The 22,862-nt window shown below is 47.0% G+C and overlaps 6 protein-coding genes across 6 annotated transcripts; 3 read left to right on the top strand and 3 right to left on the bottom strand.

The window, feature by feature from the left end:
* Nucleotides 1-150: 150 nt before the first annotated feature.
* On the bottom strand, nucleotides 151-1,346 carry BHQ10_002124 (uncharacterized protein; the record flags this gene model as incomplete). Its single annotated transcript, XM_040874236.1, has 5 exons — nucleotides 151-558; nucleotides 652-761; nucleotides 829-888; nucleotides 940-1,125; nucleotides 1,178-1,346. 5 exons carry the CDS (start codon nucleotides 1,344-1,346, stop codon nucleotides 151-153), a joined length of 933 nt encoding a protein of 310 aa, XP_040730629.1.
* Nucleotides 1,347-2,108: 762 nt separating this feature from the next.
* BHQ10_002123 (uncharacterized protein) lies at nucleotides 2,109-4,417 on the bottom strand (the record flags this gene model as incomplete). Its single annotated transcript, XM_040874235.1, has 2 exons — nucleotides 2,109-3,802; nucleotides 3,856-4,417. The coding sequence occupies 2 exons, from the start codon at nucleotides 4,415-4,417 to the stop codon at nucleotides 2,109-2,111; spliced, it is 2,256 nt and encodes a 751-aa protein (XP_040730628.1).
* Nucleotides 4,418-4,999: 582 nt separating this feature from the next.
* Nucleotides 5,000-10,676, top strand: BHQ10_002122 (uncharacterized protein; the record flags this gene model as incomplete). Its single annotated transcript, XM_040874234.1, has 4 exons — nucleotides 5,000-5,067; nucleotides 5,122-6,073; nucleotides 6,130-9,234; nucleotides 9,294-10,676. 4 exons carry the CDS (start codon nucleotides 5,000-5,002, stop codon nucleotides 10,674-10,676), a joined length of 5,508 nt encoding a protein of 1,835 aa, XP_040730627.1.
* A 2,425-nt stretch (nucleotides 10,677-13,101) lies between these two features.
* BHQ10_002121 (uncharacterized protein) lies at nucleotides 13,102-14,315 on the top strand (the record flags this gene model as incomplete). The annotated part of the gene is made up of 4 exons (XM_040874233.1): nucleotides 13,102-13,219; nucleotides 13,275-13,617; nucleotides 13,664-14,220; nucleotides 14,272-14,315. The coding sequence occupies 4 exons, from the start codon at nucleotides 13,102-13,104 to the stop codon at nucleotides 14,313-14,315; spliced, it is 1,062 nt and encodes a 353-aa protein (XP_040730626.1).
* Nucleotides 14,316-15,853: 1,538 nt separating this feature from the next.
* Nucleotides 15,854-18,909, bottom strand: BHQ10_002120 (uncharacterized protein; the record flags this gene model as incomplete). The annotated part of the gene is made up of 7 exons (XM_040874232.1): nucleotides 15,854-16,624; nucleotides 16,701-16,914; nucleotides 17,467-17,569; nucleotides 17,634-18,190; nucleotides 18,244-18,589; nucleotides 18,647-18,790; nucleotides 18,855-18,909. 7 exons carry the CDS (start codon nucleotides 18,907-18,909, stop codon nucleotides 15,854-15,856), a joined length of 2,190 nt encoding a protein of 729 aa, XP_040730625.1.
* A 650-nt stretch (nucleotides 18,910-19,559) lies between these two features.
* BHQ10_002119 (uncharacterized protein) lies at nucleotides 19,560-22,042 on the top strand (the record flags this gene model as incomplete). The annotated part of the gene is made up of 2 exons (XM_040874230.1): nucleotides 19,560-20,667; nucleotides 21,684-22,042. 2 exons carry the CDS (start codon nucleotides 19,560-19,562, stop codon nucleotides 22,040-22,042), a joined length of 1,467 nt encoding a protein of 488 aa, XP_040730624.1.
* Nucleotides 22,043-22,862: the final 820 nt, after the last annotated feature.

Raw genomic sequence — 22,862 nt, 5'->3', positions numbered from 1 at the left:
GTAACACATCTATAGCTAGAATTACGATTGAACATTGAGAAGACATGAGATTAGCATTGTATGCCAAATTAGGATGGCAGCAAGACTTGATAAACCCGAAATTTCATTTTCACAACTTTCAATACAGCGCTTTTCAAAAGATCTAGAGCCTCAATACACAGACTGCGTAGTATCGTCTTCCTTGTTCTCCTCAACATCCTCCGCTTTAGCCCGAGAAACTTCGTCGTCTTGGACATCCTGATCATTCACTGATACTGCATCATTGTTCAACGCACCCATCAGCCCTCCAGGACGCTCGTATCGAAACCAGGCTCCTTCCGAAGGCTGGAGTAGTGATTCCCCATTCGTACTAGCTTTTGGGCTCACAAGCAATTTCGAATCATCATAACGGTCCTTCCATTCCACCCCGGTTTTCACACGGAAGAACTTCTTGAACGCGAATAAAGCCTGCTCCAGAGAACTCCCTTTTGGTGCAAGCATATCTTTGCTTGCCACTCCGACGCGAGTATATTTGACGAATGTGGTATAAGTGTGCGGCTCTTTGTTTGTTTCATAGACCTGAATCCGTTGAGCGAACGGGTTGTATATATGTACACGCACCAAATGAGAATCCAGAGGACGCTGAGTAATGAAAGCATCTGGTACACTTACTCTAGCAACAAAAGTTTCTTTCCGAGAACGATTTTTGATAAGTGTATGGCGCACCAAGGTCGCAGAGTAGCTGGACCCAGTGCTTCTATCGACGTAGAGATGGTATCCCACTACCCATTGGCGATTAGTTTCGAGCGAAAAACTTGAGTGAAGTATCGTGAGCATGAGGAGACTAACACTTTTCCATGTCGGAGATGACAGCCTGCGCTTCTTTCTGAAATTCCCCAAGAATCTTCTCTAAGACACTATGTTAGATAGTCCGCTTCTGCCTTCGTCAAGGTTTCATACCGATGTCAACGCCTCTGCGCCCCTTTTTACCATCCTTTGTGACTCTGTAGCTGTCGTCCCGCTCTCTTAGTATCCGATCCCATAAGTAGGGTCCTTCGCGTTTAGGTCTGTAAGGCTTGGACATCAACGAATCCTCAAGCCAGTCGTAATTGACAATCTTGATTTTGAGTTGTCTGGCTCTCTCGACTGCAGGCTGTAAGAAGCTCGCTCTGTTGCTTGGGGGGTGGGGGGTTTATACCTGCTCCATTGTTCTCCATGGCTGACTCTGTAGCTATGAGATGTGTGACAGATTCATCAATCTCTCTCGAGTACTCGCCACCGTGTGCTCTGAGCCATTGCGGTATCTTATCGCTGTTTTTGTGCGAGCCCACGAAGGACGCCTTCACTTTTTTGAATCCGTTGCCCATTGTAATTTTGTGCAGTGAAATCACGTAGGCGATTGCAATTGCTATTGGAAAGAAGGCGGGAGAGTCGATGAGCGAGTCGCAATGACAGAGAGTACCTGGTTGATAAGATAGCGGTGATGGATGGGAAAGAAGATGGGAGTGTAGATGAGGAAGCAGATGAGGGAGCAGCTGGTAGTCTTGACGAGGGAACAGACGAGGACGAGAATGAGGGAATGGAGTAGGAAGTAGATGGGGAAGAGGATAAGGAAGTAGAAGATGAAGCAGTGAGGAAGTAGAGATGTCTCGGGGGTGTATGGTAATGTGGAAAAATGAGTCAAAAAGATGAATCAGATAACAGAAAGCAAGCTGAACAGGATTATAATGAAAAGATAAAATGGAAGATCCTACGGCTCAAGTTCAACCAACAAATCCTCAATTATGGGAGGAGAATAGCTACCTAGGAGCTCTACCTGAAGAGGCACTGAGTAGAGCTCACTTGCTGATTAACGATTGCCGTTGTATTGAGACGCCTCTCACTGGCCAAGGCATAGGTGAGATATTCGAAGCACCTCAGAGATGGAGTGAGTAGATTTAAGCAAAAAGTGAAATGAATCTAAACTTGGGAACGACAACATACCTAGGTAGGATGTGAGATGAAGCGAGATGGAAGAGAGTAGGTCTAGATTGGTAGGAGATTAGAGGATGGAGGTGATTTAATTCTATAAGTAACTTCTACATAAGTTTCCCAAGAATGAAGGCTACTTGAAAATAATAAAACGTCTTTTAGAGACCCTTTGCAGCTGCGACAAAAGACCGAATCTTATCGAGGTCTTGAGCGCCATTTGTCTCAACACCGCTACTAACATCAACACCAACTACCTTCGAGGCCGACTTGCCTAGATCTTTAATCACGTCTGCTACATTCTCGGGGTTGAGGCCACCAGCGAGAATAATACGAAGCCCATCGTTACTTTCAAGGTCTTTCTTCACAGATGACAAATCCAGCAATTCTCCTGAGCCGCCAGCACCAGAATCCAATAAAGGAAGTGCATGGTAAGCTTGAAGCGCAAGACTAGGCCCACCTGGACTAAATTTTCGAATCACAGGGACAGGTATCAAGCTAGCCCACTCGACAGGCTCATCTCCGTGTAGCTGAACGACATCCAGTTCTAATTTGCGCTGTTGCTCCAGAATGTACGACAAAGGTTGACCGGCAAAAACGCCGACGAGAAGCGCACGAGTAGGGTGACGGAGCAATTTCGCCGATTGTTCAAAATATATCGAAGCATCAGTATCAACCGTCTGATTGCTGACTGGGCGAAGTGTCGTCTTGACAACCTTCGATATTTGCAGAGCAACCCCATCGGGTACTGTCCTCTTGCGACCTTCAACCTGAATGATACCTATCAAATCAGCACCGGCCTCGATAGCGGCACGTGCTGCTTCGGGAGTCCTTGTACCACAAATTTTGACCAGAGGTGGTAAGTTTTTTGATGATTTTGAGGCTGTGTTTCCGCCGAGCAATTCCGAAACAAAATTCTCTGTGTTTTTCGCCCTCATCAGTGCCTCTCCCACCAAAATCGCCTTCACACCATCCTTCTTATATGCCTCTACATCGGCAGGKCCTGAAATACCACTCAAATCACAAACAATGGTGGTATCTGGAACCAAATCCATTAACCGGCTAGTAGTGCCCAAGTCGACTTCGAAGCTGGTGAGATCACGATTGTTCACTCCAATAACTTGAGAGCCAAGTTCAACGGCGATCTTCATCTCTTCTGGGGTGTTGACTTCGACTAATGGCTCCATTCCCAGACTTTGCGAATATTTGTACAGCCTAGTCAATAACTCGACGCTGAGCATCTTGACAATGAGCAGTACTGTATCAGCACCGGCAAGTCGCGCTTCAAGAATTTGATACTCGTCAAAGACAAACTCCTTTCTGAGAACTGCCGGACGGTTGGGAAGTCCTTCGAGACTTTGCCGTACGGCACGCAAATCATCGAGACTACCTTTGAACCATTCCGGCTCTGTCAAAACTGAAATGACGCTTGCACCAGCCACAGCGTACTTTCTAGCCTGTGCCGGTGCACAGACCGAAGCAGCGATGATACCTTTCGAAGGCGAAGCTCTCTTTATTTCAGCCATAAGCGCTAAGTTATACGGCGATTTTCTCAGCCTAGAAGGGAACGATATTTGTGGAGGTGCGATGTCGAGGTCGTAAGAAGCTTGGAAGTCTTCGGGGGTTTGCGACGGAATCAATTTCTGAGCAGCAACGGCCGCTTTTCGGTGCGCATAAATTTTCTCCAGGATGGATGTCTTCTTGTCCGGCTTGGTACCAGAGGAAACTGCAGGAAGAAAAGCTTCATTCTCTTTCCAGGTACCAGCACGCAACTTCAAGAAGTTTCGAAACATCGATCTTCCATGCTCTGTCAAGATACTTTCCGGGTGAAATTGTACACCTTCAGTCGCATATTCTAAGCTGATTGTTAGTCCATAATGTTTGCGCATGGTCATCATGGAAACCTACCCTTATGTCTGCATCCCATGATAATGGGGTTTCGACCAACGTCAATGTTCGCCCAAGAAGACACCTCCAGTGATTCTGGAAGAGTAGGGTGGGTCCCGGCAAGCGAGTGATACCTGGTGATATTAAGTGAAGTAGGAAGCCCAGTATACACTCCCTTCGAGTCGTGAGTCAACACCGAAGTTTTACCGTGCAAGATCTCGCCAGTAACATCGACCTTGCCGCCGAAAACGGAAATGATGCATTGATGCCCCATACAAACACCAAAGACTGGTATCTTCCCACTGAAGTATTTGATGGCATCTCTGCTAACACCTGAGTCGGTTTCAGGGTGGCCCGGACCAGGACTTACAACGAGCTGGGTGGGTTTCTTTGCAATCAATTCCTCCAAGGTGATCTGATCATTGCGAACGACTGTGACTGTAGCGCCCTCCAGAGCCAAGTATTGGTATACATTCCAAGTGAAAGAGTCGTAGTTATCAATGAGCACAACGTTGGAAGCAGAGTCAAGTTTCTTGACCTCCGCAGGATGGTGGGGGGAATAATCAACGAGTCCGTTCTCCATTTCTGCCGGTTGAGGGTTGAAATACTAGGTTTCTCAGATGTTAGCTATGAGGATTAGAAGCGCAGTTGAATTTGGGTTACCTTTCCGGCTCTGCTTGCTTGCGATTAGGGCAAGACCGGAGTGAGTCACGAATTCGCCTCTGCGGTGAATTGGGGTGAATATGGAGCAGTATTGCTAGGGCCAATGTGTAGATGCCCGTACGTTGCAAACTACCAATTGCAACTGAAATTGGTGCAACAACAAATCAGCAGTCGTACAAATTTGTCGCCAAAGAAGGATTACAGCTAAAGTCACAAAAGATGTCCTCCCAAAAGATTGAGAAGGAAGGTGGGATATTTCCGAAGTGGCGCTAAACCCAATAGGGGTTGTCGCGGTTTCCTGGTGGAATTGTTGCGGCGGCAGGAAGCTTCGTTTTTAGCTCATTCAAGATCTGATGCACCACTTTATTTACGCCTGACAGAAGCTCTCGCCACCACACACCTCAATCATTTCGCCTAAAAACAGTCACCACTAGCTTCTTCTTCTCTATTGGGCTCACTTCGAATTATATGGTTTCTGGATAATGATATAGCTGATTCAGTAATGGCTCCGGCTCCGGAAGCCTATTTCGCGTCCCTGGACAAGTGTTTCTCTGGGGACGCACAGCTTTTGTAGGGATGCCTAGGATATAACAGATTGTGTGATACTCGTGCTAATTTGAATAGGTCTTGGAGACGAGTTTTTCTTGCTCTGACATCTCCACCAGATAGCAGCAATGACGCCGACTACATAACGTCTTTCCTATCACAACCCGAAAGCGTCCGTTTGCTTTCAAATTGCTTCACACCGTTCGAATCACCTTCCGCAAAATCCAAATCCGAATTTGAATCCAAAACAGCCGCGATTCATGTTGATACATCGCCCCAAGCAGCTTATCAGATAGACGAGATCAAAGCTGATACTCTATGGTTAAGCCAAAAGGCAGGCATCGACGAGGTAGCGGCACTCCGAATCATAGTACAAGAATGGCAGACCAGACCAAACGCCCAGCTGCTGGGAAGATTTTCCGAAGAAGAAGCGACAAGCCTGCAAGACGCAGCAAGTGTGGATAGCTTCCGTGTGTCTCTAGCTGGCCCTCAACTAAAAGAGGTCTTGAAAAAGGCTCATGGGGGCTCAGAGAAAGCATTTTTCTCGGAGAAATCGAGACGAATACGGATACAGAATATCTATTTGTCGGAAAAAAGTCATATTGTGAAAACTTCGAGGAAATTGCTAGGCGCCTTTTTGCATGGGAAGGTTCCGGCCGATGTTCGTCTTGTACCGCTTACACATGATGCTGAGCAGTTTGTACGGAAGGACGGCCTCGCGCGTTTAGGAGAGCAGCTTTTCAAACCTAGATCAGGAGAAACTGAGAGCATCCGCTTTCTGCTTGATGCGATCAAAGCCATCGAGAAACGTCTGAGCGATTTCCAGACGGAAGGCGGATGGCTGTCTGCTGCCGAGAGTAATTTTGATACAGAGAATTTTTGGCGAACATCGCTTGTTGACGAGGTTGTGCACGTTATGCAGATCATTTATCTGCATGTTCAGTCTTGTGATGTGGTGACCAGTGGAGAGGTTGTTTTGGCTTGGTTGCGGCTCATGGCCGAATACAGCTTCATGGAACCTGTCAGCCCAGTAAGTTTCAGCAAATTACAGTCCACGAAATATCTTCTAACGTTCTTTTTCTTCAGCCATGTGAGGACCCAATAGTACTCAGGCTCTCGCTACAGGTCCTCGCTTCGGCCACGACACTTGGTCTATTGAAACTTCCTGAATCTTTGGCACTCGTCCTGAAGAATGGCAGTCTGTCGCAAGAAGAGGCTTTGTCGGGGTCCAAGCCATACTTCTTATCCCGAACGCATATTACCGAGATCAATGAGGTCTTGCTCAATGCTATTGACATGGGAATATTGAGTGCCAGTCCTGCAGCCTTTGCCTGGGGAGCAATACTCTATGCAATGCGAGAAATCGCAMAAGCCGCAAAAGACACTCGAGAAATGGAACAATTCCATAGCGCAGTCGACTCATTCCAATCCAATCAACCTACAGCAGCTGTGGCACGTTCACTAGAGCAGACCTTTTATGAGGACCTACTGGATATGGCGCGAGTCCCGGCCTTTGGAGATGATTACGTGGGTGTGTTAACTGTTGGGGCCATGGAAAAAGGCCAGGTATTCGAAGTGATCAACAATATTGCCTCCAACGTCGGCTCAGTTTCCGCCATCGATGATCTAGTTATAGATTTATGGATTCGCAATTCTTTGATGGGAATTATCCGGGTGAGCTCACATGTGACTGACTATTCTCCGGAGCTGGTTGCGGCAACACTTTCGATTTTAAATGCGTCAAAAAACACACTACAAGCGCAGAAAGCAGACCACATCACCCAGCCAAGTGATCCCCGTTTTGTTTTCCTTCACGACGAGGATCTCATGAGCCGAATTTTCCACATTGCCCGATCTCGCTTTCCGTACGAATCCATCCCATTTCTACAGTTATGTCGGGCCCTGGCTAGCAAGGATCAAATAAACGGAAGCGGTCCTGTTCGAATATTGAATGAGCTTGATGCTATGGAAACTTTTACTCAGATGGTGTCACCTGACTTTCAAGGTTACGAGACGATACGTGAAGACGAAAACGCAAATTTTGTTTCCCTTGTCCAGCCGATTCCCATGATCGCCTCAACTTTCGCGAAACTCACTGATAATACCGATGCACAGACGGCTCTTGTTGTTGCGAGCTCTTTGCAGCTTCAGCCAACAACAACCGGCCAGGTAGTTTCGGAGTCGAAACCAGCTGTTATTATGTGGTATCATAATTACTCTAGCATAACTTTTCTCGGTAGCTGGCTGGAGGAGTGGGCGAACAAAGGGGGTCGTATGCCTGACTCGGACGATGAAGCCATTGCCGAAATCATTGGACTGCTCACTGACCTGATGGCTGCTTGTCAGCTAACCGACGACGAAACCGGGCCAAAGAGGATACTTGAGATGGCCAGTGAAAGCCTGAATGAACGCAGTGACATTGTGTCTGTGATCATTAATATCTTGGAACGAAGTTTGGAGAGTCCTGGAGCACAGTCTGGCACCTCCGACTCGCTTGACATTACGGTTGCCTGCATGCGATTTCTTCGAGTTCTTGTTACTTTCATGCCCAGTCGCACATGGCCATTTTTATCTCGGAGTAGCTTGTTAGGTCCAGGTGGTAAAGGCAGTCGTTTTTCGGCGATTGTATCGGCGAGCGAGGTGACTTCGGGCAATTATCCTTTTCTTCTCAGTTGTGTTGATCTCTTCGAAGCCATTGTGGAAGACGCTATATCGAATGCTGCAATACGGAAGATAACAACACGTACAGTTTTCAAAGCAGCAGACGCATTCGATCGAAGCGCTGGCGTGCCTTCTCATGTCATTAGCAAGGTATTGTGCAACTTTGTGCGTTCAATGATTGAAGTATACAACAGTTCTGGTAACTGGCGCTTCAATCAGCCAGAGCAAAGACTTCAAGTGGACGCTAGTCTAGCCCGAACCTTCGAGAGGATCATCTATTTCACATATGGTATTGATGAAACGGACAGCCACCAGACTAAGATCACAGCAATCTTCCAAGAATCAGCCGATTACATACTTGACGTGCTGCGACCGCAGTCGAAAGAAGAATTGCCACTAAATCCTGTTCTGCGCATTATCCTAGGTGGCTTACAGACCCCGACTAGCACTGTCTATCTTCGCCAATTACAGCATACCGAACGCCAGTTGATTACTACACTTGACTTGGCTACTAGGTTGATACAAGCAGCGCAGTTAAGTGGTTCTACTATGTCTCTTCTCGAAGATCAGCTCTTCAAAGCAGCTCCCGTTCTTGTAAAACTTTACAGCTGTCATGACCAATTCCGTCTACCTGTCGTGACTCTTCTGGAACTCCTACTTACAAAGGCAGCTTTGGATGGAGAAAAGGAGCCTGCATCCTTCCTTGGCCATCTAGGCTCGGAATCAACCTGCCTTTTCTTGGATGTGCTCGCGCAATTTGATAGACCCCTCCCTAACTTGACCCTGCTAGTGTCAATATGGCGACTGCTATCTACATTCGTCGGTAAGCGTCAGCAATGGGTTGCTATCTATTTGCTTACAGGAAGTTCGCCGCGCGATTCAATGAAGCTCCGCAATGGCAACGAGAAAGCATCCAGAATGCGAAACACCCCATTCCTCAAAACGGCACTCGATTCTTTGGCAAATATCGACCATCTCGAACCCATAATTTCATTATCTCTCCTCGAATTCATCTCCTGTGCGCAGGAACACTGGCCCTGGGCAACACCTCAGTTGGGTAATCACTCAAACTTCTTCAGCTCGATTGTCAACTACGTTTCTCATTTAAAGATTGCGAGCGAGTCAGTCACGACTCAAATCAGCTTGATTCAGATCGCTGCTATCACAGCCAATTTGTGTGCAATCTACCTGCATTCAGCAAAGGAAGCTCGCGATAAGACTTTTGTGAAGATGCTGGTTCCGTTGGTCTTTTGGTACGCCGAAAATGCTGTCGATGTCTCTGGGTACAACGCGTCGCTTCACGCCAACTTGAAAAAGAACTTTGAGATGAAATACGCCGGGTGTCATCTTCAGCAGTTTAAACGAACAGTTCTAGAGATAAGACCATTGGGCAAAGGCTATTACTATGATTTATACTTGGCTGATAAGTTACTCTCATACGACTTTTCCTGGAGAGGGAAAAAGGACCAGGGCTTTGCAAGCGAGTTTGAACGGGCTAATCTCAACCTTTCGGTGGTTGAAGCACAAGTAGTAAGTTGTCCTATCCAAAGACTTTTATAAAGATCGCATTGCTGAACACATTCCTGCAGACTCTGTTTAACAGCTGGAAGTTCTTCGCCATTGAACATGCGTCAGACTTTAGTCCAGACCAAGAGATTCAAAAGTCAATGGCGTTGATCGTGCGAAACTGCCTACTTGCGAATACGCGCCCGACTCCTGAAGAACCTATATTTTCCAAGCTACAAAAGTCAAGAGTGGATTTTGCTCTTTCAATGCTCCAGCGTTTGGTCGAATTCGGCGCCGAGGGCCCTGAGATGACTGGGTTATTAGCGGTTGTATGGGAAGCGATGCGTGCATGTGGCACTACCTACGAGAACGCTCTAATCCATGATAATACTGACTACTACCGAGGTCTGCTGAACGTTCTGTTCCTTGCGCTTCAATTTCATGTCTCAAAATCACGGTCGGCTGCTGCTGAACCCGCGAACAAGAAGAAGAAGTTCGATCTCTCATCTGATCTAGCCATTGTGCTGGAGGTGATCAAAGTCGTGATAGCCCAAGGCTTCCGCTCCCTTACAACATACTTGCATGATGAACCGCAGCGCTGCTCGCCAAAAGACTTTGCCATCATTACGGCGATTTTACAGACGGCTCTACGGGTCAAGGATGCTGAACGGCTGTACGAGCACATCGTATTCCACATTGAGGACAATGATACGGCCAGATACGCAACGACTCTCTTCTCATGGGCAGACCAATTGACTGTTGAGGGCGATCCAGTTTACGGAGAATTGAGCATCATATTTCTTGTCGAACTCTCAGCTATTCCTATGCTGGCAGAGTACTTGGCTGTAGAAGCAGTACTCATGAAGCTCTCTACCAGCCGTTTGACTCGAATTCTCTCACAAGCCAAAACATTCGGCCCATTCGACCCAGTACCTCGCCTATACGCTATTTGGAGGGAAGGGTTTTTGCCTCTTTGCCTTAACCTTCTCTTCAACGTCAGTCGCGCCGCACCCGAAGTAGCGGCATTCCTCAATCAATTTGAAGGACGACTGACCCGTGCGGCTGAATCATTTGCAAGTATACACGCAGGCACAGCGTCGTCGGCTTCATCTCAACCCGAGAAACGGATCAGTCTTTCAATGGCATCCGAGGCGTATTCATTATCCCTCATGTCCTTCATCCTCGAGCGATACCGAGCCGCCGGACCCAGCGCGGGAGTCGACAGTCAGGCGATTCAGGATTTGAAATGGGACAAATCACAAATCAAAGAGGATATTGAGGAATTACTTAGTCGTCGATCTAGTTTACGTGCTCGCATGGTAGCCACTAATGAAACAGAAGCAGAGCTGGCACGTCAGCAACCTCTTCATGCATCGTCCTCGGGCGCCGAGGATCGTCTTGAGGAGAAGATTGTGTATGAGTTACGAGCTGCATTGACGTGCCTATCGGGGTCGGATGAGGCATAGATTTGCTATGTATTAAGTGTTTGAAAAGTGGAGAGTAGGAAGAATTTCATGGCGTTGATCTTTGTTTATTGTTGTTGTGCCGGTGATGGTGTCATAGCGAGGATATTTGATTCGAATCTTGAGTTACTTAGTTACATGTGCTAGATAAGGTTATGAACTTGAAAAGCGAGATTTTTTTTTTTGATTGTTAAGTCGAGAGACATATTCGACTAGGGTTGATCGTACTACGTATCATCGTAGACTGAGAGCTTACTTTGGCAATACTGGGCGAGAGGATACATTCTCCTTTTCAAGGCAAAACTACAAGGAACCAACCTCGCACAGGGTGCCATCAGACGGCCTCGCATTGTTACACATTGCACCCGACAAACAAAGGAGAAAAGTAACATGACTCTCTGTGTGCCATGTGGAATGCCTTCAAACCTTCTAGTGTCTTCCTCGGCCATACCGCATCAGTAAACATTACTGTAGTGTACCTCCGGCGGTCCTCCGCTAGATCGAATCCGGAGAATACCAAGGGTCGCCTCTCCACACTGGCTGATTTGACCCAAGTCAAGCCAATCATGAGTCGTCTCGGTAGTCAAACGATGCGATCCCCTCTGTTTCATCCGTCCAATTGGTACAATTCGGTGCTAATTGGGAGTGATGCTACCCATAAGGGCCACCAACCCCTGACACCATTTCGGGGCACTAGACTAGACTAGACCTAGTCCAATGGAGACGTATCGAACTATCGAATTCTTGAAATTAGTTTTGCATGATTCAGCTGCCAGACATACGATAGTCCACGTCTGTATCGGAAGAAGGTCCACTGTCCGTTGAATTGCTCGATAAGCAACTAATTTGATTGTGGTTGTTATCGTGCTTTGGCATTTGCTGAGGCTCATCCGGCGTGCCCGACAAGTTCTCCGTAGCGCTGGCGACAGCTCGTGACTTGCAGCATGCTGGGTCATTCCGGGCATGTCTCGTCTATGACTAACAACTCAACATAGCTATATTATGGTCGCTATACTACGATACTATGATATACTATAATATACTATGATACTATCATCATACGATATTCGTACTTGACACACTGGTGTCGCTGCACCGAACATTCTTCGATTCTGATACGATGTTATGGGGGCCACTGATACTGGGCCATGCCGTTCTGGGCCAAATGTGGCCAATCGCCTCTGATAGAGCTCCGTCGTCGATCTGCTCGCTGCATCGCCATACTCCCCCCCCCTCCCCTCCTCTCCTTATTCCTCTTCCTGAAGGGATTGGGCCTTTTTCTCGAACAGACGACGTACCAGGCATTCGGAGGGTCGTTTAGATGGTTTGGCGGAAATAGTGTTACTAACATGAGTATATGCCTGAATGAAGCATGATTTAGTCGACGAAAAGGTAAGCTAGCACGGAGAAGAAATGCGAAACATTTACATAGTAGTCGCGGTATTTGATCTGTATTCGCCGGTAATCCAAGAACCCTTTGATACCGCGTGCATAACCTAATTCCTGCTTACCAACCAATCAGAAGTGCTAGCCGTCTTTTTTGTCCAACTCTGCCGACTAGTCAGCCAATAAAGCTACGCGCTACACTTCCCGAAAAGGACTACTGCTGTCCTAGACCGCAAAACGGGGCCTGTAAGTTACGCAAGTATGGTACTAGTACGTACCACCCTTTTTTCGTTGTCCCTTTCTCCTCTCGCCCTCCCTCTCCTTTCCCGCTGCTACTACGACTGCAACTCTACTAGGGCAGCCCTTTTCTTCTCTCCTCCCTCCGAACATCACATCACTCAATCCCAATCAACCTGGATCGATCGTTTTCTACCCCGGAGTCGATTTGATCGTTGCTGTGATTTCTGTCCAATACATCATACCTCGATCGTGTCCTTTCTTCTTTTCTTTTCTCTTTCCTTGCCAGTCATTCGACTATTTGCTTTAGCTCGATCCCTTGATTTGTCGAGCCACCGTTTCTTCTCACCCTGTCAGGAGAAAGCCAGACACGTCGTCAATCACTTATTATTATTAATCTCCCTCTCTCTACGTCGATTTTCGATCCTATCAATCATTGGGCTTTAGCAGAAACCAGGGTGGTGAGTTCATCCTCCGTCTTGTTTGTTGTCGACTCCTTATTGCACCCGTCTATTGTCCGGTCGCTCGTTTGACATCCCAAACGAATCCATCGCTGCCTCTTTGGGAGACCTGAAACAAGTGCTACGTACCCAGGAGCCGTTGATTCGGACCACAATAAACTTTCGAGTCTCGTGTTCCTGCCGTCTCAGTCACGTTCATCTATACTTTCTTCACCCTTCACTCGCACTTGACGATCGCTCGTTCTTTATCGTATCATCTAACACAACCCAGTTCTGCTAGGAAGCCATCATCAACCACTGTCTATCTACACCTCTTTTGACGAATCAACGAACAAATAATCACAATGGGTTGCGGAATGAGTACCGAGGATAAGGAGGGGAAGGCGCGCAATGAGGAGATTGAGAACCAGCTCAAGCGTGATAAGATGATGCAGCGCAATGAGATTAAGATGTTGCTTTTGGGTGAGTCCGACGTCCACACGGCTCTTGAGCCAGTCATACTGATAAACCATGCCAGGTGCCGGTGAATCTGGAAAGTCTACCATCTTGAAGCAAATGAAGCTCATCAACGAGGGTGGCTACTCTCGCGATGAACGGGAATCGTTCAAGGAAATCATCTACAGCAACACTGTTCAGTCGATGCGTGTCATTTTGGAGGCCATGGAGTCCCTTGAACTTCCTCTCGAAGACCCCCGCGCCGAATACCATGTGCAGACTATATTCATGCAGCCTTCCCAGATCGAGGGTGACAGCCTTCCCCCTGAAGTTGGTGGTGCCATCCAGGCTCTTTGGCGCGATGCCGGTGTGCAGGAGTGTTTCCGTCGCTCCCGCGAATACCAACTCAATGATTCTGCCAAATAGTATGTCGACTACTTCTCTTGCATTTACCGAGTCTAACTTTACTAGCTACTTTGATTCCATTGAGCGCATTGCTCAGCCCGACTACCTCCCCAGCGATCAGGACGTTCTCCGTTCTCGTGTMAAGACCACCGGTATCACTGAGACCACCTTCATCATTGGCGACCTCACCTACCGCATGTTCGACGTCGGTGGTCAACGTTCCGAACGTAAGAAGTGGATTCACTGCTTCGAGAATGTCACCACCATTCTCTTCCTTGTCGCCATCTCCGAATACGACCAGCTCCTCTTCGAAGATGAGACCGTCAACCGTATGCAAGAAGCTTTGACCTTGTTCGACTCGATTTGCAACTCGCGTTGGTTCATCAAGACATCCATCATTCTCTTCTTGAACAAGATCGACCGCTTCAAGGAGAAGCTTCCCGTCAGCCCCATGAAGAATTACTTCCCCGATTACGAAGGTGGTGCTGACTACGCTGCTGCTTGCGATTATATCCTTAACCGCTTCGTTTCGCTCAACCAGGCCGAACAGAAGCAGATCTACACACATTTCACATGCGCTACGGACACCAACCAAATCCGTTTCGTCATGGCAGCCGTCAATGGTTCGTTCACTTTCTTTTCTTGCTTGAATACATTTTACTAACTCATTATAGATATTATCATCCAAGAGAATCTCCGTTTGTGTGGTTTGATATAATGAACCAGCCATTGTAAGATATTATGGCTATCGACGTCGATGTTTAGAACTGTTACATGAGATTTTTCATTTCTTCCCTTCTTTCTGCATATTTTTATTCCCTTTTTTGTTTTCCATCATTCTATTTCTTTTCTTAATTGCGTGATACAAAACTTGGCGTTGAGACGTACTTCTTCGAGGCTTTATCCATCTTCTTGTGTCTGTTTATTATTTCCTGCAATGAGCTTCGATGTATCATCTAACCAAACCCCAACCAACTCTCATCATTCAGCGTACTCTTCAAACCGGACGACAGGTGGAAAAATTCAAGCTGGTTTGATCATGTCATTTTCGATTAATGGATGTGCATATCATTTCTCTTTCTCTTTTCTCTCTCTCGACAATACAATCACTTCCTTTTTCTTTTATTTGATGTTTACCTGACTATACCTCTGTGTTTCTGATCGTTTCTAGTCTACTTTTAGGAAGGTGAAAATGAAGATTGGTTCCGGATTGACTCTTTTCAAACATCCAGCTTTAACAATAGTCTAGCCATGGCTCTACAATGTCTGTGTGCTGGGTATTTTCAGGATTTTCGTTTATTACATGTAGGCAACATCCGGCGAACTGACATTACGTTTGATCTGAACGGTCACCTTCCTTCTGATTAGGTACTGAACATCGAATCTAGTTACGTCCAGTCAATCATAACAAATGAGAAATCTCCAAAGCCCCTTCGCCCACCTCGCTCGTGGCCTTCCACACACAACCAATCGACCAGCTTTCGGCACATGGCAAAGCTAACACGACAGCGCGAAATAGTCCTCTACCCCTACTAGACCCGCGACCAAGTCCTCGTCTTCACCGACTTTCCTGAAAGCCAGGCTTCGAAGCTCAGCGACGAGGATAATGAAGAGCACCAAGCTTGCGCACTTGTGTTACGATGAGACCTCATGGATCTTGATCATCAAGATCATGGCTAAGGTGTAACATTGTTTGGCCTCGGGATGTGTTTTACTTTGGATAGCTCTCGAGCTTTGCACGATGAATCTCTATGAGACGCTTTGCCCAGTTGGTGCTGCAGATGTGTATATGGGCCTGTAGAGAAAGGGCCCTGAGGGAACCTGGGAACCTGTTGGGAGGGATCAGCCATGGGCTGCTCTTGAGATTGGACTGTATGAGTCGGTGCGGCAATTGTCGCTTTGTGCTCGTGGATGGTTGGAGACAACGGGCTCGCCAGTCAACGTGACTATTATCCTGATTGTTGATCGAAATGCGCCCAACATCACTTTTTTTTAATGCTAGGGGCGCTCGGGTAGACAGCGTGAGACTAGGAATTGGCATCGAGAAGCTATACCGGTCGAAACAGTCACGATGATTTGGTCAAATCATACGATCAATGTCTCTGGAGACTTGGATCTGCCACTCCGTGGATTCGTTGGCTGTGAATAAGATCCGGGAGAGTGCAATGGTGAGAGTTTTGTTTACTACTCGGCAGAACCTTTCCGAACCGGCAGAAGGTACAGGAATATCATTAATTCCGCTTCAATTGTATAATTCTAAAACCTCAACTTAGGCCCCAGATACACAATGGCTAACGCCACAATCCACAGCCCAAATATCCAAGCATACATCATCATCCTCCCCCACCATCCTCTTCCCTCTGTCATCCGTCTCAACACCCCCATCCTCTTCCCCGCTGCTTCCATTCCAGTCATATTCTTATCCAGCCCCTCAACGGCTCTGTTGAGGATCCCCTTTTCGTTCTCCAGGGACGTCTGGAATGCTTCGGAAGAGGATTTGAGTTGGCTAGCTAATGTTAGAAGGCTGGTAGTTAGGGATTCTTGTTCGCTGCGGTGGGTGGCGAGGGCTGTTTCTTTGGTGTCGATTGGTGGTGCTGTTGTTGCTGGTGTGGGTTTCGGAGCTAGGAATGTCGAGCTTGATGTTCCGCTGGCCATGGCCGCGGCTATTGATGTAGTTGCAGGAGCAATAGAGGTCTTATCGGAACGTCGTTGTCGTATTGTTGTTGTTTCTTCCGATAATATGAGATTATTCGACTCGAGCTCCGCTGCTGCTGCTGCGCCGTTTTCAACCGGCGCTAATCCCTCCCATATATCATCTTCCTCGTCAGCTTCTTGTACATCTTCCTCCTCTCTGTCTGCACTCCTTTCAACATCTTCTTTGATCCAGTCAAATCTCTCCTTGACTTTTTCGTATCTTCCTCTCTTCTTCGTGAGATCGGTTGTTCGTTCATGCCGTATCGCGGGCGCTTTAACTGCTGGTAATGAACGCTCAATTTTCTTGATAAGGGTTTGCGCATAGTCAATGTTCTAAAACAAATAGGTCAGTCAATGTCCTGGACCTTTCGATCGTGGGTAGTGATATGAGGCGAGGGGAATGACGTACAGCGCCTATTCGCACGCATTCAAGATGTGATTGCTGTGAAAGCTGACGTCCTGCTGAAGAAGATAGAAATATGTTTTGCTCCAGGCGGGCGAGTAGATTATTCAAGTTGATTATGTCGATTGTGTAGGTGTCGGTGTCGGAAGATGAGGGTTGTTGGTCTGAATGTATCGGTTGCGGTGGAGAGATGGCGCGGGCCATATTGTTGATTTTTCTCCTAATCAGGAGATTATTTTCGTTGAATCTCGTTCCAAGTAACCCCTCTGGTATCGTTATTCTTCACAGCTTGAATGGTATGTTGTCGCAATTGAAGATGCGGAGGCAAGTATACAAACGTAATGGTGGTCACTTAGCTTCGGCTTTAACCTCTGGTGGGTCTACGCTATACTTCCTTGGGAAAGTTGCTCACAGGTCACATGACTTTTTATGTTTCAAGCCCTAGCCCTATGGCTATGTCGGCCTTCGTCCGTCGAGCAACATAAAATTGTGACAAGCATGGGTTTTTTTCGCAGGCTAGTATTCTGCAGTTCAGGGATATTTGATTCATTTGTTATCTGGCTACATTGTTGCTCACACAAAAGAGGAACGGAACCTGAACTGCATACATGGACATGAAGCCCTAGCAAATACCCCCCCCCCCCTTCGTTCCATGTCAATTACACAGCCTTTCAGTAGACTAGTGCGAAAAGGATATTTACTTGACAAAGACTACAGTTCCTGTATCTCTGTGCTAATCTCGACACCCACATTTCGTAGTCGGTTGACGTACCTCTCTCCAAGACATGCAGGCGTATAGATCCCTCCAGTCAATCTGACAGACTCATCCTCTTCCAACATTGTAGCTGCTGCTTCTGCGAGGAAAGTAGCCGTCACTATAAAAACGGTGAGCTTCAAAATTTAGAATTCAGGGTTAGCTTGATCAAGGGTATAACTTACAATAGTACATACTCCCATGATATCTAAGCTTCCCCAGAACCTGCTTGTTTTCTTCGGTTGTAGGAACAGGTTTCCCAACAGCTTGTAACTCAATAACTTCGTCCTTGGCTTTTTTGGTATCCGGTCCATCACCCGGTTTGAAAACGAATCGTCTCACCAACGTCCGAACGGGTGCCAACAGCAGGAGATACCCACCTATCACAATAAAATAATGCATCAACATACCCCGCACAAAGCCAGGCGCATACATGAATTCCCTGTATGTGAACTTAGGCCCATAAAACTCCTTTTGTAGGTTGGGATCTTGCTTAAGTAAGCCCCAGGTACGGAAGACTATGGCTTCGTTGGCTTTGCCGGATATGCTGGTTGATAGGAGAGGGAGGCCTGGTACTTTGTATACTCCAGTGAGTGAGGACCAAAAAGATCTTTTGGGGAGTGGATGATTGTTCGGTTCGGGTGATAGGGCATATGGTTCAATCGACTGGAGGAGGGTCTTGAGGGGGTATTGGCTGAAGAGGTTCAAGATGGTAGCTAGTGTTCCGCCGGATGGAACAGAACTTTATAGTCAAGGTTAGCTGTTTCTCATGAAGTAAACATGGAGCAGGATTACGTCAACTGATGAAGATCCATCACGACATCTCCCACCTGGGACGAAAATTTGGACTTGACCTCCTCAGCAACTGCCCAGGTGAGTATGTCCGACGGCGCAGATTCCATGGCGCACTGGGGTATCATCCAAGCACCAGATGCCTTGGCTGTAGCTTCATACTTCTTGATCATTTCTAACGTCCATGGAACTTCGGGTGTACAATCGATGTAGTGTGTGCCGGCTTCAGCGCAGGCTTTGAATGCACATTCTCCGTGGAGCGCGTAGGGGCCGACTGTGGTAATTAGACAGAATGTCTTGTTCGCTAGTACAGAGATCTCTTCGTTATTGAGGTTGCATATTTCAATTGCTTACGTTAGGGTCAGTATTCTGATCTAGGATTCCACCTAGGAGTGACATATTGTACCTGGTTGGATCCGATGTGGATTAAGATCCTTGCATCGAGAGACGAGCTGTTTGAGCTTGTCTGCTGAACGACCAGCAACAGCCCATTTCAGACTTGATGGAAGATTGATCGTAATGTGTTCCGCTGTCATGTGGCCGGAATACCCTAGATAGACAGCGGGTCAGTACTAATCAAAGAGTTTCGGACTATGGTGGAGGGAAGAGATTACCTGTTGCTCCAAGCACGATAATATCATACTGACGGCCATGCTTTTTAGAGTACATTCTGCTTTTTGCTCAGTTATATCAAAAGCGTATTTTGATGGAAATAACTCTGTAATGTTTCTTGATCTATGGTACAATCTACACAAGAAGGTTATACGTACATACGGCCAGTGAATCAGCCTGTTTTTATATTGAGTCTTTCCAGGATCAAACATTAGCATTGACCTCGAATAATTCAAGCTCTACTTGTTAAGTATTTATCTTTCACATGTTGCGAGCTTGTTGCGAGCTGCACCTAAGATTTCTAACAAAAGTTTCCTGGCATGCACCTTGAAATCCAAAGCTTTATCGGGATAACATTAGGGTTAATCACACTTACACCTAGTAAACGCGGCACAATTCTTAGCCCCTAGTTCGGAGACTTTTTCCTCGCTGCTGTGAGAGATCGGGAGAATATAGAGACCGAACGTAAGACTGATTTTCCCGACGGTACAACTAAAATATCTTCTATGAAATTAATCAAATATAATGTAGTATTTGAGGATATCTCTGGCATAGTGGATAATCGAAACTTGGAAAATACGTAGGTAGATTAGTTGTAGAAAGAAAGTATGGGCTGTGACATGGTCAAATAAAAGGGCGTCAATTGCTGTCCGTAAGTCGAACCGTCGACTACATGAGTGTGTCTTCCAAAGCAATTTTGGAACAAAATGGCTACTGGGACTATGAAGCAATGGGTTCTGCATGGCAAAAGGGGCATCGACTCACTGATCCTTGAGGAAACACCCATTCCACAACCAGGGGAGAATGAAGTCCTCGTCAAACTGCATGCAGTGTCCCTGAATTATAGGGATTTGATGATTGCCAATGTGAGTACCACGTACCTTGCACCGACATTCGAAAGACTTGATGTACTCACTTATAATGCCAAGGGGGTATACTACTGGAAGCAATCCGACTCGGTCGTCCCTGTTTCGGACGGAGCAGGACAAGTCATCAGCATCGGCGCAAAAGTCAAACGATTCACACCAGGGCAACGTGTAATGCCCACTTTCTTTCAAGGGTATATCAGTGGCAACCTGACCGAAGAGCACATGAACTCAGCTCTAGGCGCATTACCCGACGGTGTTCTCCGCGAATATGCTGTCTTCAATGAAGACAGTCTCGTGCGTATTCCCCCCAGCCTTTCGTACGAAGAAGCTTCAACTCTACCCTGTGCCGGCCTTACAGCCTGGAACTGTCTATATGGATCCCGCTCCCTTCGGCCCGGCGACACCGTGTTAACCCAGGGCACTGGCGGCGTAAGCACATTTGCGCTCCAATTTGCAATCGCCGCTGGTGCCGAGACAATCGCGACAACAGGCTCGGCGGAAAAGGAGCTGCGGTTGAAACAACTCGGTGTACAGCATGTGATCAACTATCGCGAAGATCCCGAATGGGGCACAACTGCTAAACTGTTATCGCTCGATCAAAAGGGCGCCAACTATGTGGTTGAGATCGGTGGGCCAGGAACCCTGCACCAAAGCTCGCGGGCTGCTGCTGTAGGCGGCGAAGTGGCTATTGTAGGAATGCTTAGTGTAACGAATGGCAATGGCAAGGAAATTGCGCCTTGGAATCCGCATGCTGCTGCTCATAGTACCCGACGCATCGCGGTTGGTAGTCGATTGCAGTTTGACGAGATGAACAGAGCGATTGAGGTGAATAAGATCCGCCCGGTTATTGATCAGGTTTTTGATTTCAAGGAGGCCGCGGAGGCGTTCAGATATGTCTGGGACGGAAAGCATTCGGGCAAGGTTGTCATCAAGATTGCAGAGGATGGTTCGTCTTGTGTTTGATGAGGTCAGGAGAGCTTTTACGGCTTGAGCGCGAAGCCTCCTTCCTACTCAGGAAATTTTTGATTTTTAATAAAAATCGGTGATCTTTGCACCTCGTAAATGTCTCGTTGCGTCTAGATTGAGCCTAAAATGAAAAGTTGCGCGTCTCCTGTTGGAATCTTGATTATTTTCTCTTGTAGAGAAATTTATCAGTGAGATTTTATGCATCACTCATCAAAATCTCAAGGATCATGCCAGAGTGGTGGCGGTTCCGCCCTCATTCAAAATCATCTCCAATGCTTGTTAGTGATACGCATGTGGTGAATTCTTGTGTTGGATGAAGTGACAATTGTGGATATATCCTTCTGCATGATGAGGCCGGGGACGGGAGGGTTTTAGATACCATCTGACTTCCCCGTTGGTTGTTTACCACATGCAACATTGAGTGAACCGAGGGATGGGGTCGCACCTGACGGACTTCTTGTCGGTGGATTTCCAAGGTGTACGGAGAACATGTAAATAATCAGAACGAATTTTCGCAGGAAGTCCATAGAAGAAACGATCGCGTTCGCACCAATGATATTTGATTCGTTCCTTGGTCAATATTAGTGGTGATAACCTTGGAAAGAAAAGAAAGAGTGAAACGGAGGACATCAGGGAGCCATATATAAAATTCACTCAGATGTCCGAAGCTTTTGGTACCTAGCTAGTCACTTGTCAGTTTGTCGTAGTAGGCTGTCATCCTTGTATATCCTCCAAATTCAGTGTCAAACCTGGCGGACTTGTACGGAATGCACCACCGAGCAACGAAAAGCAAAAGCTTCAAGTCAAGGACCAACATGGCAAACCAGAACGTTGAGAGCATTTAAAGGGCATTGGTCGCGGCACAGACGCTCCGAAAAATGCATACTAATTTTAGGACTTGAGGATTTCTAGCCCAATACGAGTAAGTCTGTGCGTACCTTATAGGACACGCCAATATAGCTCGGATATCGGGACACATACGCAATTACTCAACAGGAGAGATCGATAAGACTAATACCTATATAATGCTTCGTCCACGAGCTCTGACGCTCGTCACGGTCCGCGAAGAACTCGTCGATTTAGTGACTCGCTGCGCACTCTCACTCGACGTCGACGACCGCGAACCATTTCTTTCCGTCTGGACGATATCCGACCCCAATAGTGTCGACGCTACCGTTGCAGGCGTTACTACAAAGGGTGTAGACAAATTGTGTCGGACATACTTCAACCTTGTCGGACCAATGGATACGCATCAGTCAATCGCGAGTATCCGTGTGGATATCCATGACGGTGGGAAAACGGCGCAGATCACCTGCACGACATTGGCTAGCATTTCCGTGCTGGTGATGCTTTAAAGAATATCCTGGGAGCAAATAATATCTTGATCGAACCTATGCATTATTTCAGGGCGTTGAAAGAAAAGGGACCGGGTGTGGAAGTTGCATGCATGGACTCTTGAACTGAGATTTACACAGGGCAAATCTGCTAATATGCCCAATCTGCCCGAGGCTACCTAGAAAGTTGAGCGTTCGCTGGAAGACATTTAAGCAGTGTTACGGAGAGGAAGCCAGGAGGCAATGGTATCACCGAGAAAAGTCCGTTAACCCTGGCCGTGTCGCACCGAACCTGAGTTAAAGGTTAATATTCGCAACAATCATGTCTTACAGGCTCTATCGACGGAGGCCGAATAGCGAATGTTGCCTATAGAAAAGAAGATTGGTTTGAATTAGGCTTCTGCAAGTCGGCGCAATGGTTCGTTCGGGGTGTGAAATTCATCAAGATCGATGGCTCACGTGTTTTTATCTTGCTGATAGATGCGCTTACTTGGATAAACCGTTGAAGTGATTCCTCAACCCCATCTAATTGAGCTTACTTGATTTCGCATGATACCGAGTGCGAACAAGGCATGCTGGATGTGGTCTTCTCACGCAGCGGCAAGTCGAAGGAAACCCCTATAGAAGGCCTATTAAGACCAAGAGACGTCGCAATTTCCACTGAGGTAACGGGGTAACCTGTCATGCTGGGTCACCAGCCGTGCGTAGCAAATGATACTTCAGACGCTGATGATTCAAATATGAGGCACAGCATGTCAGCATGTAGACGGTAATTCCCTTCGCCTGTAGACTTGAGTGAATGCCATCGTTTGCATCTCTGCCGCCAACAGGAAATTCAACG

This window comes from Talaromyces amestolkiae (assembly GCF_001896365.1).
Source record: "Talaromyces amestolkiae strain CIB chromosome Unknown scaffold3.1, whole genome shotgun sequence".
Classification (NCBI taxonomy): domain Eukaryota; kingdom Fungi; phylum Ascomycota; class Eurotiomycetes; order Eurotiales; family Trichocomaceae; genus Talaromyces; species Talaromyces amestolkiae.
This window is presented reverse-complemented; position numbering and strand designations above follow the sequence as displayed.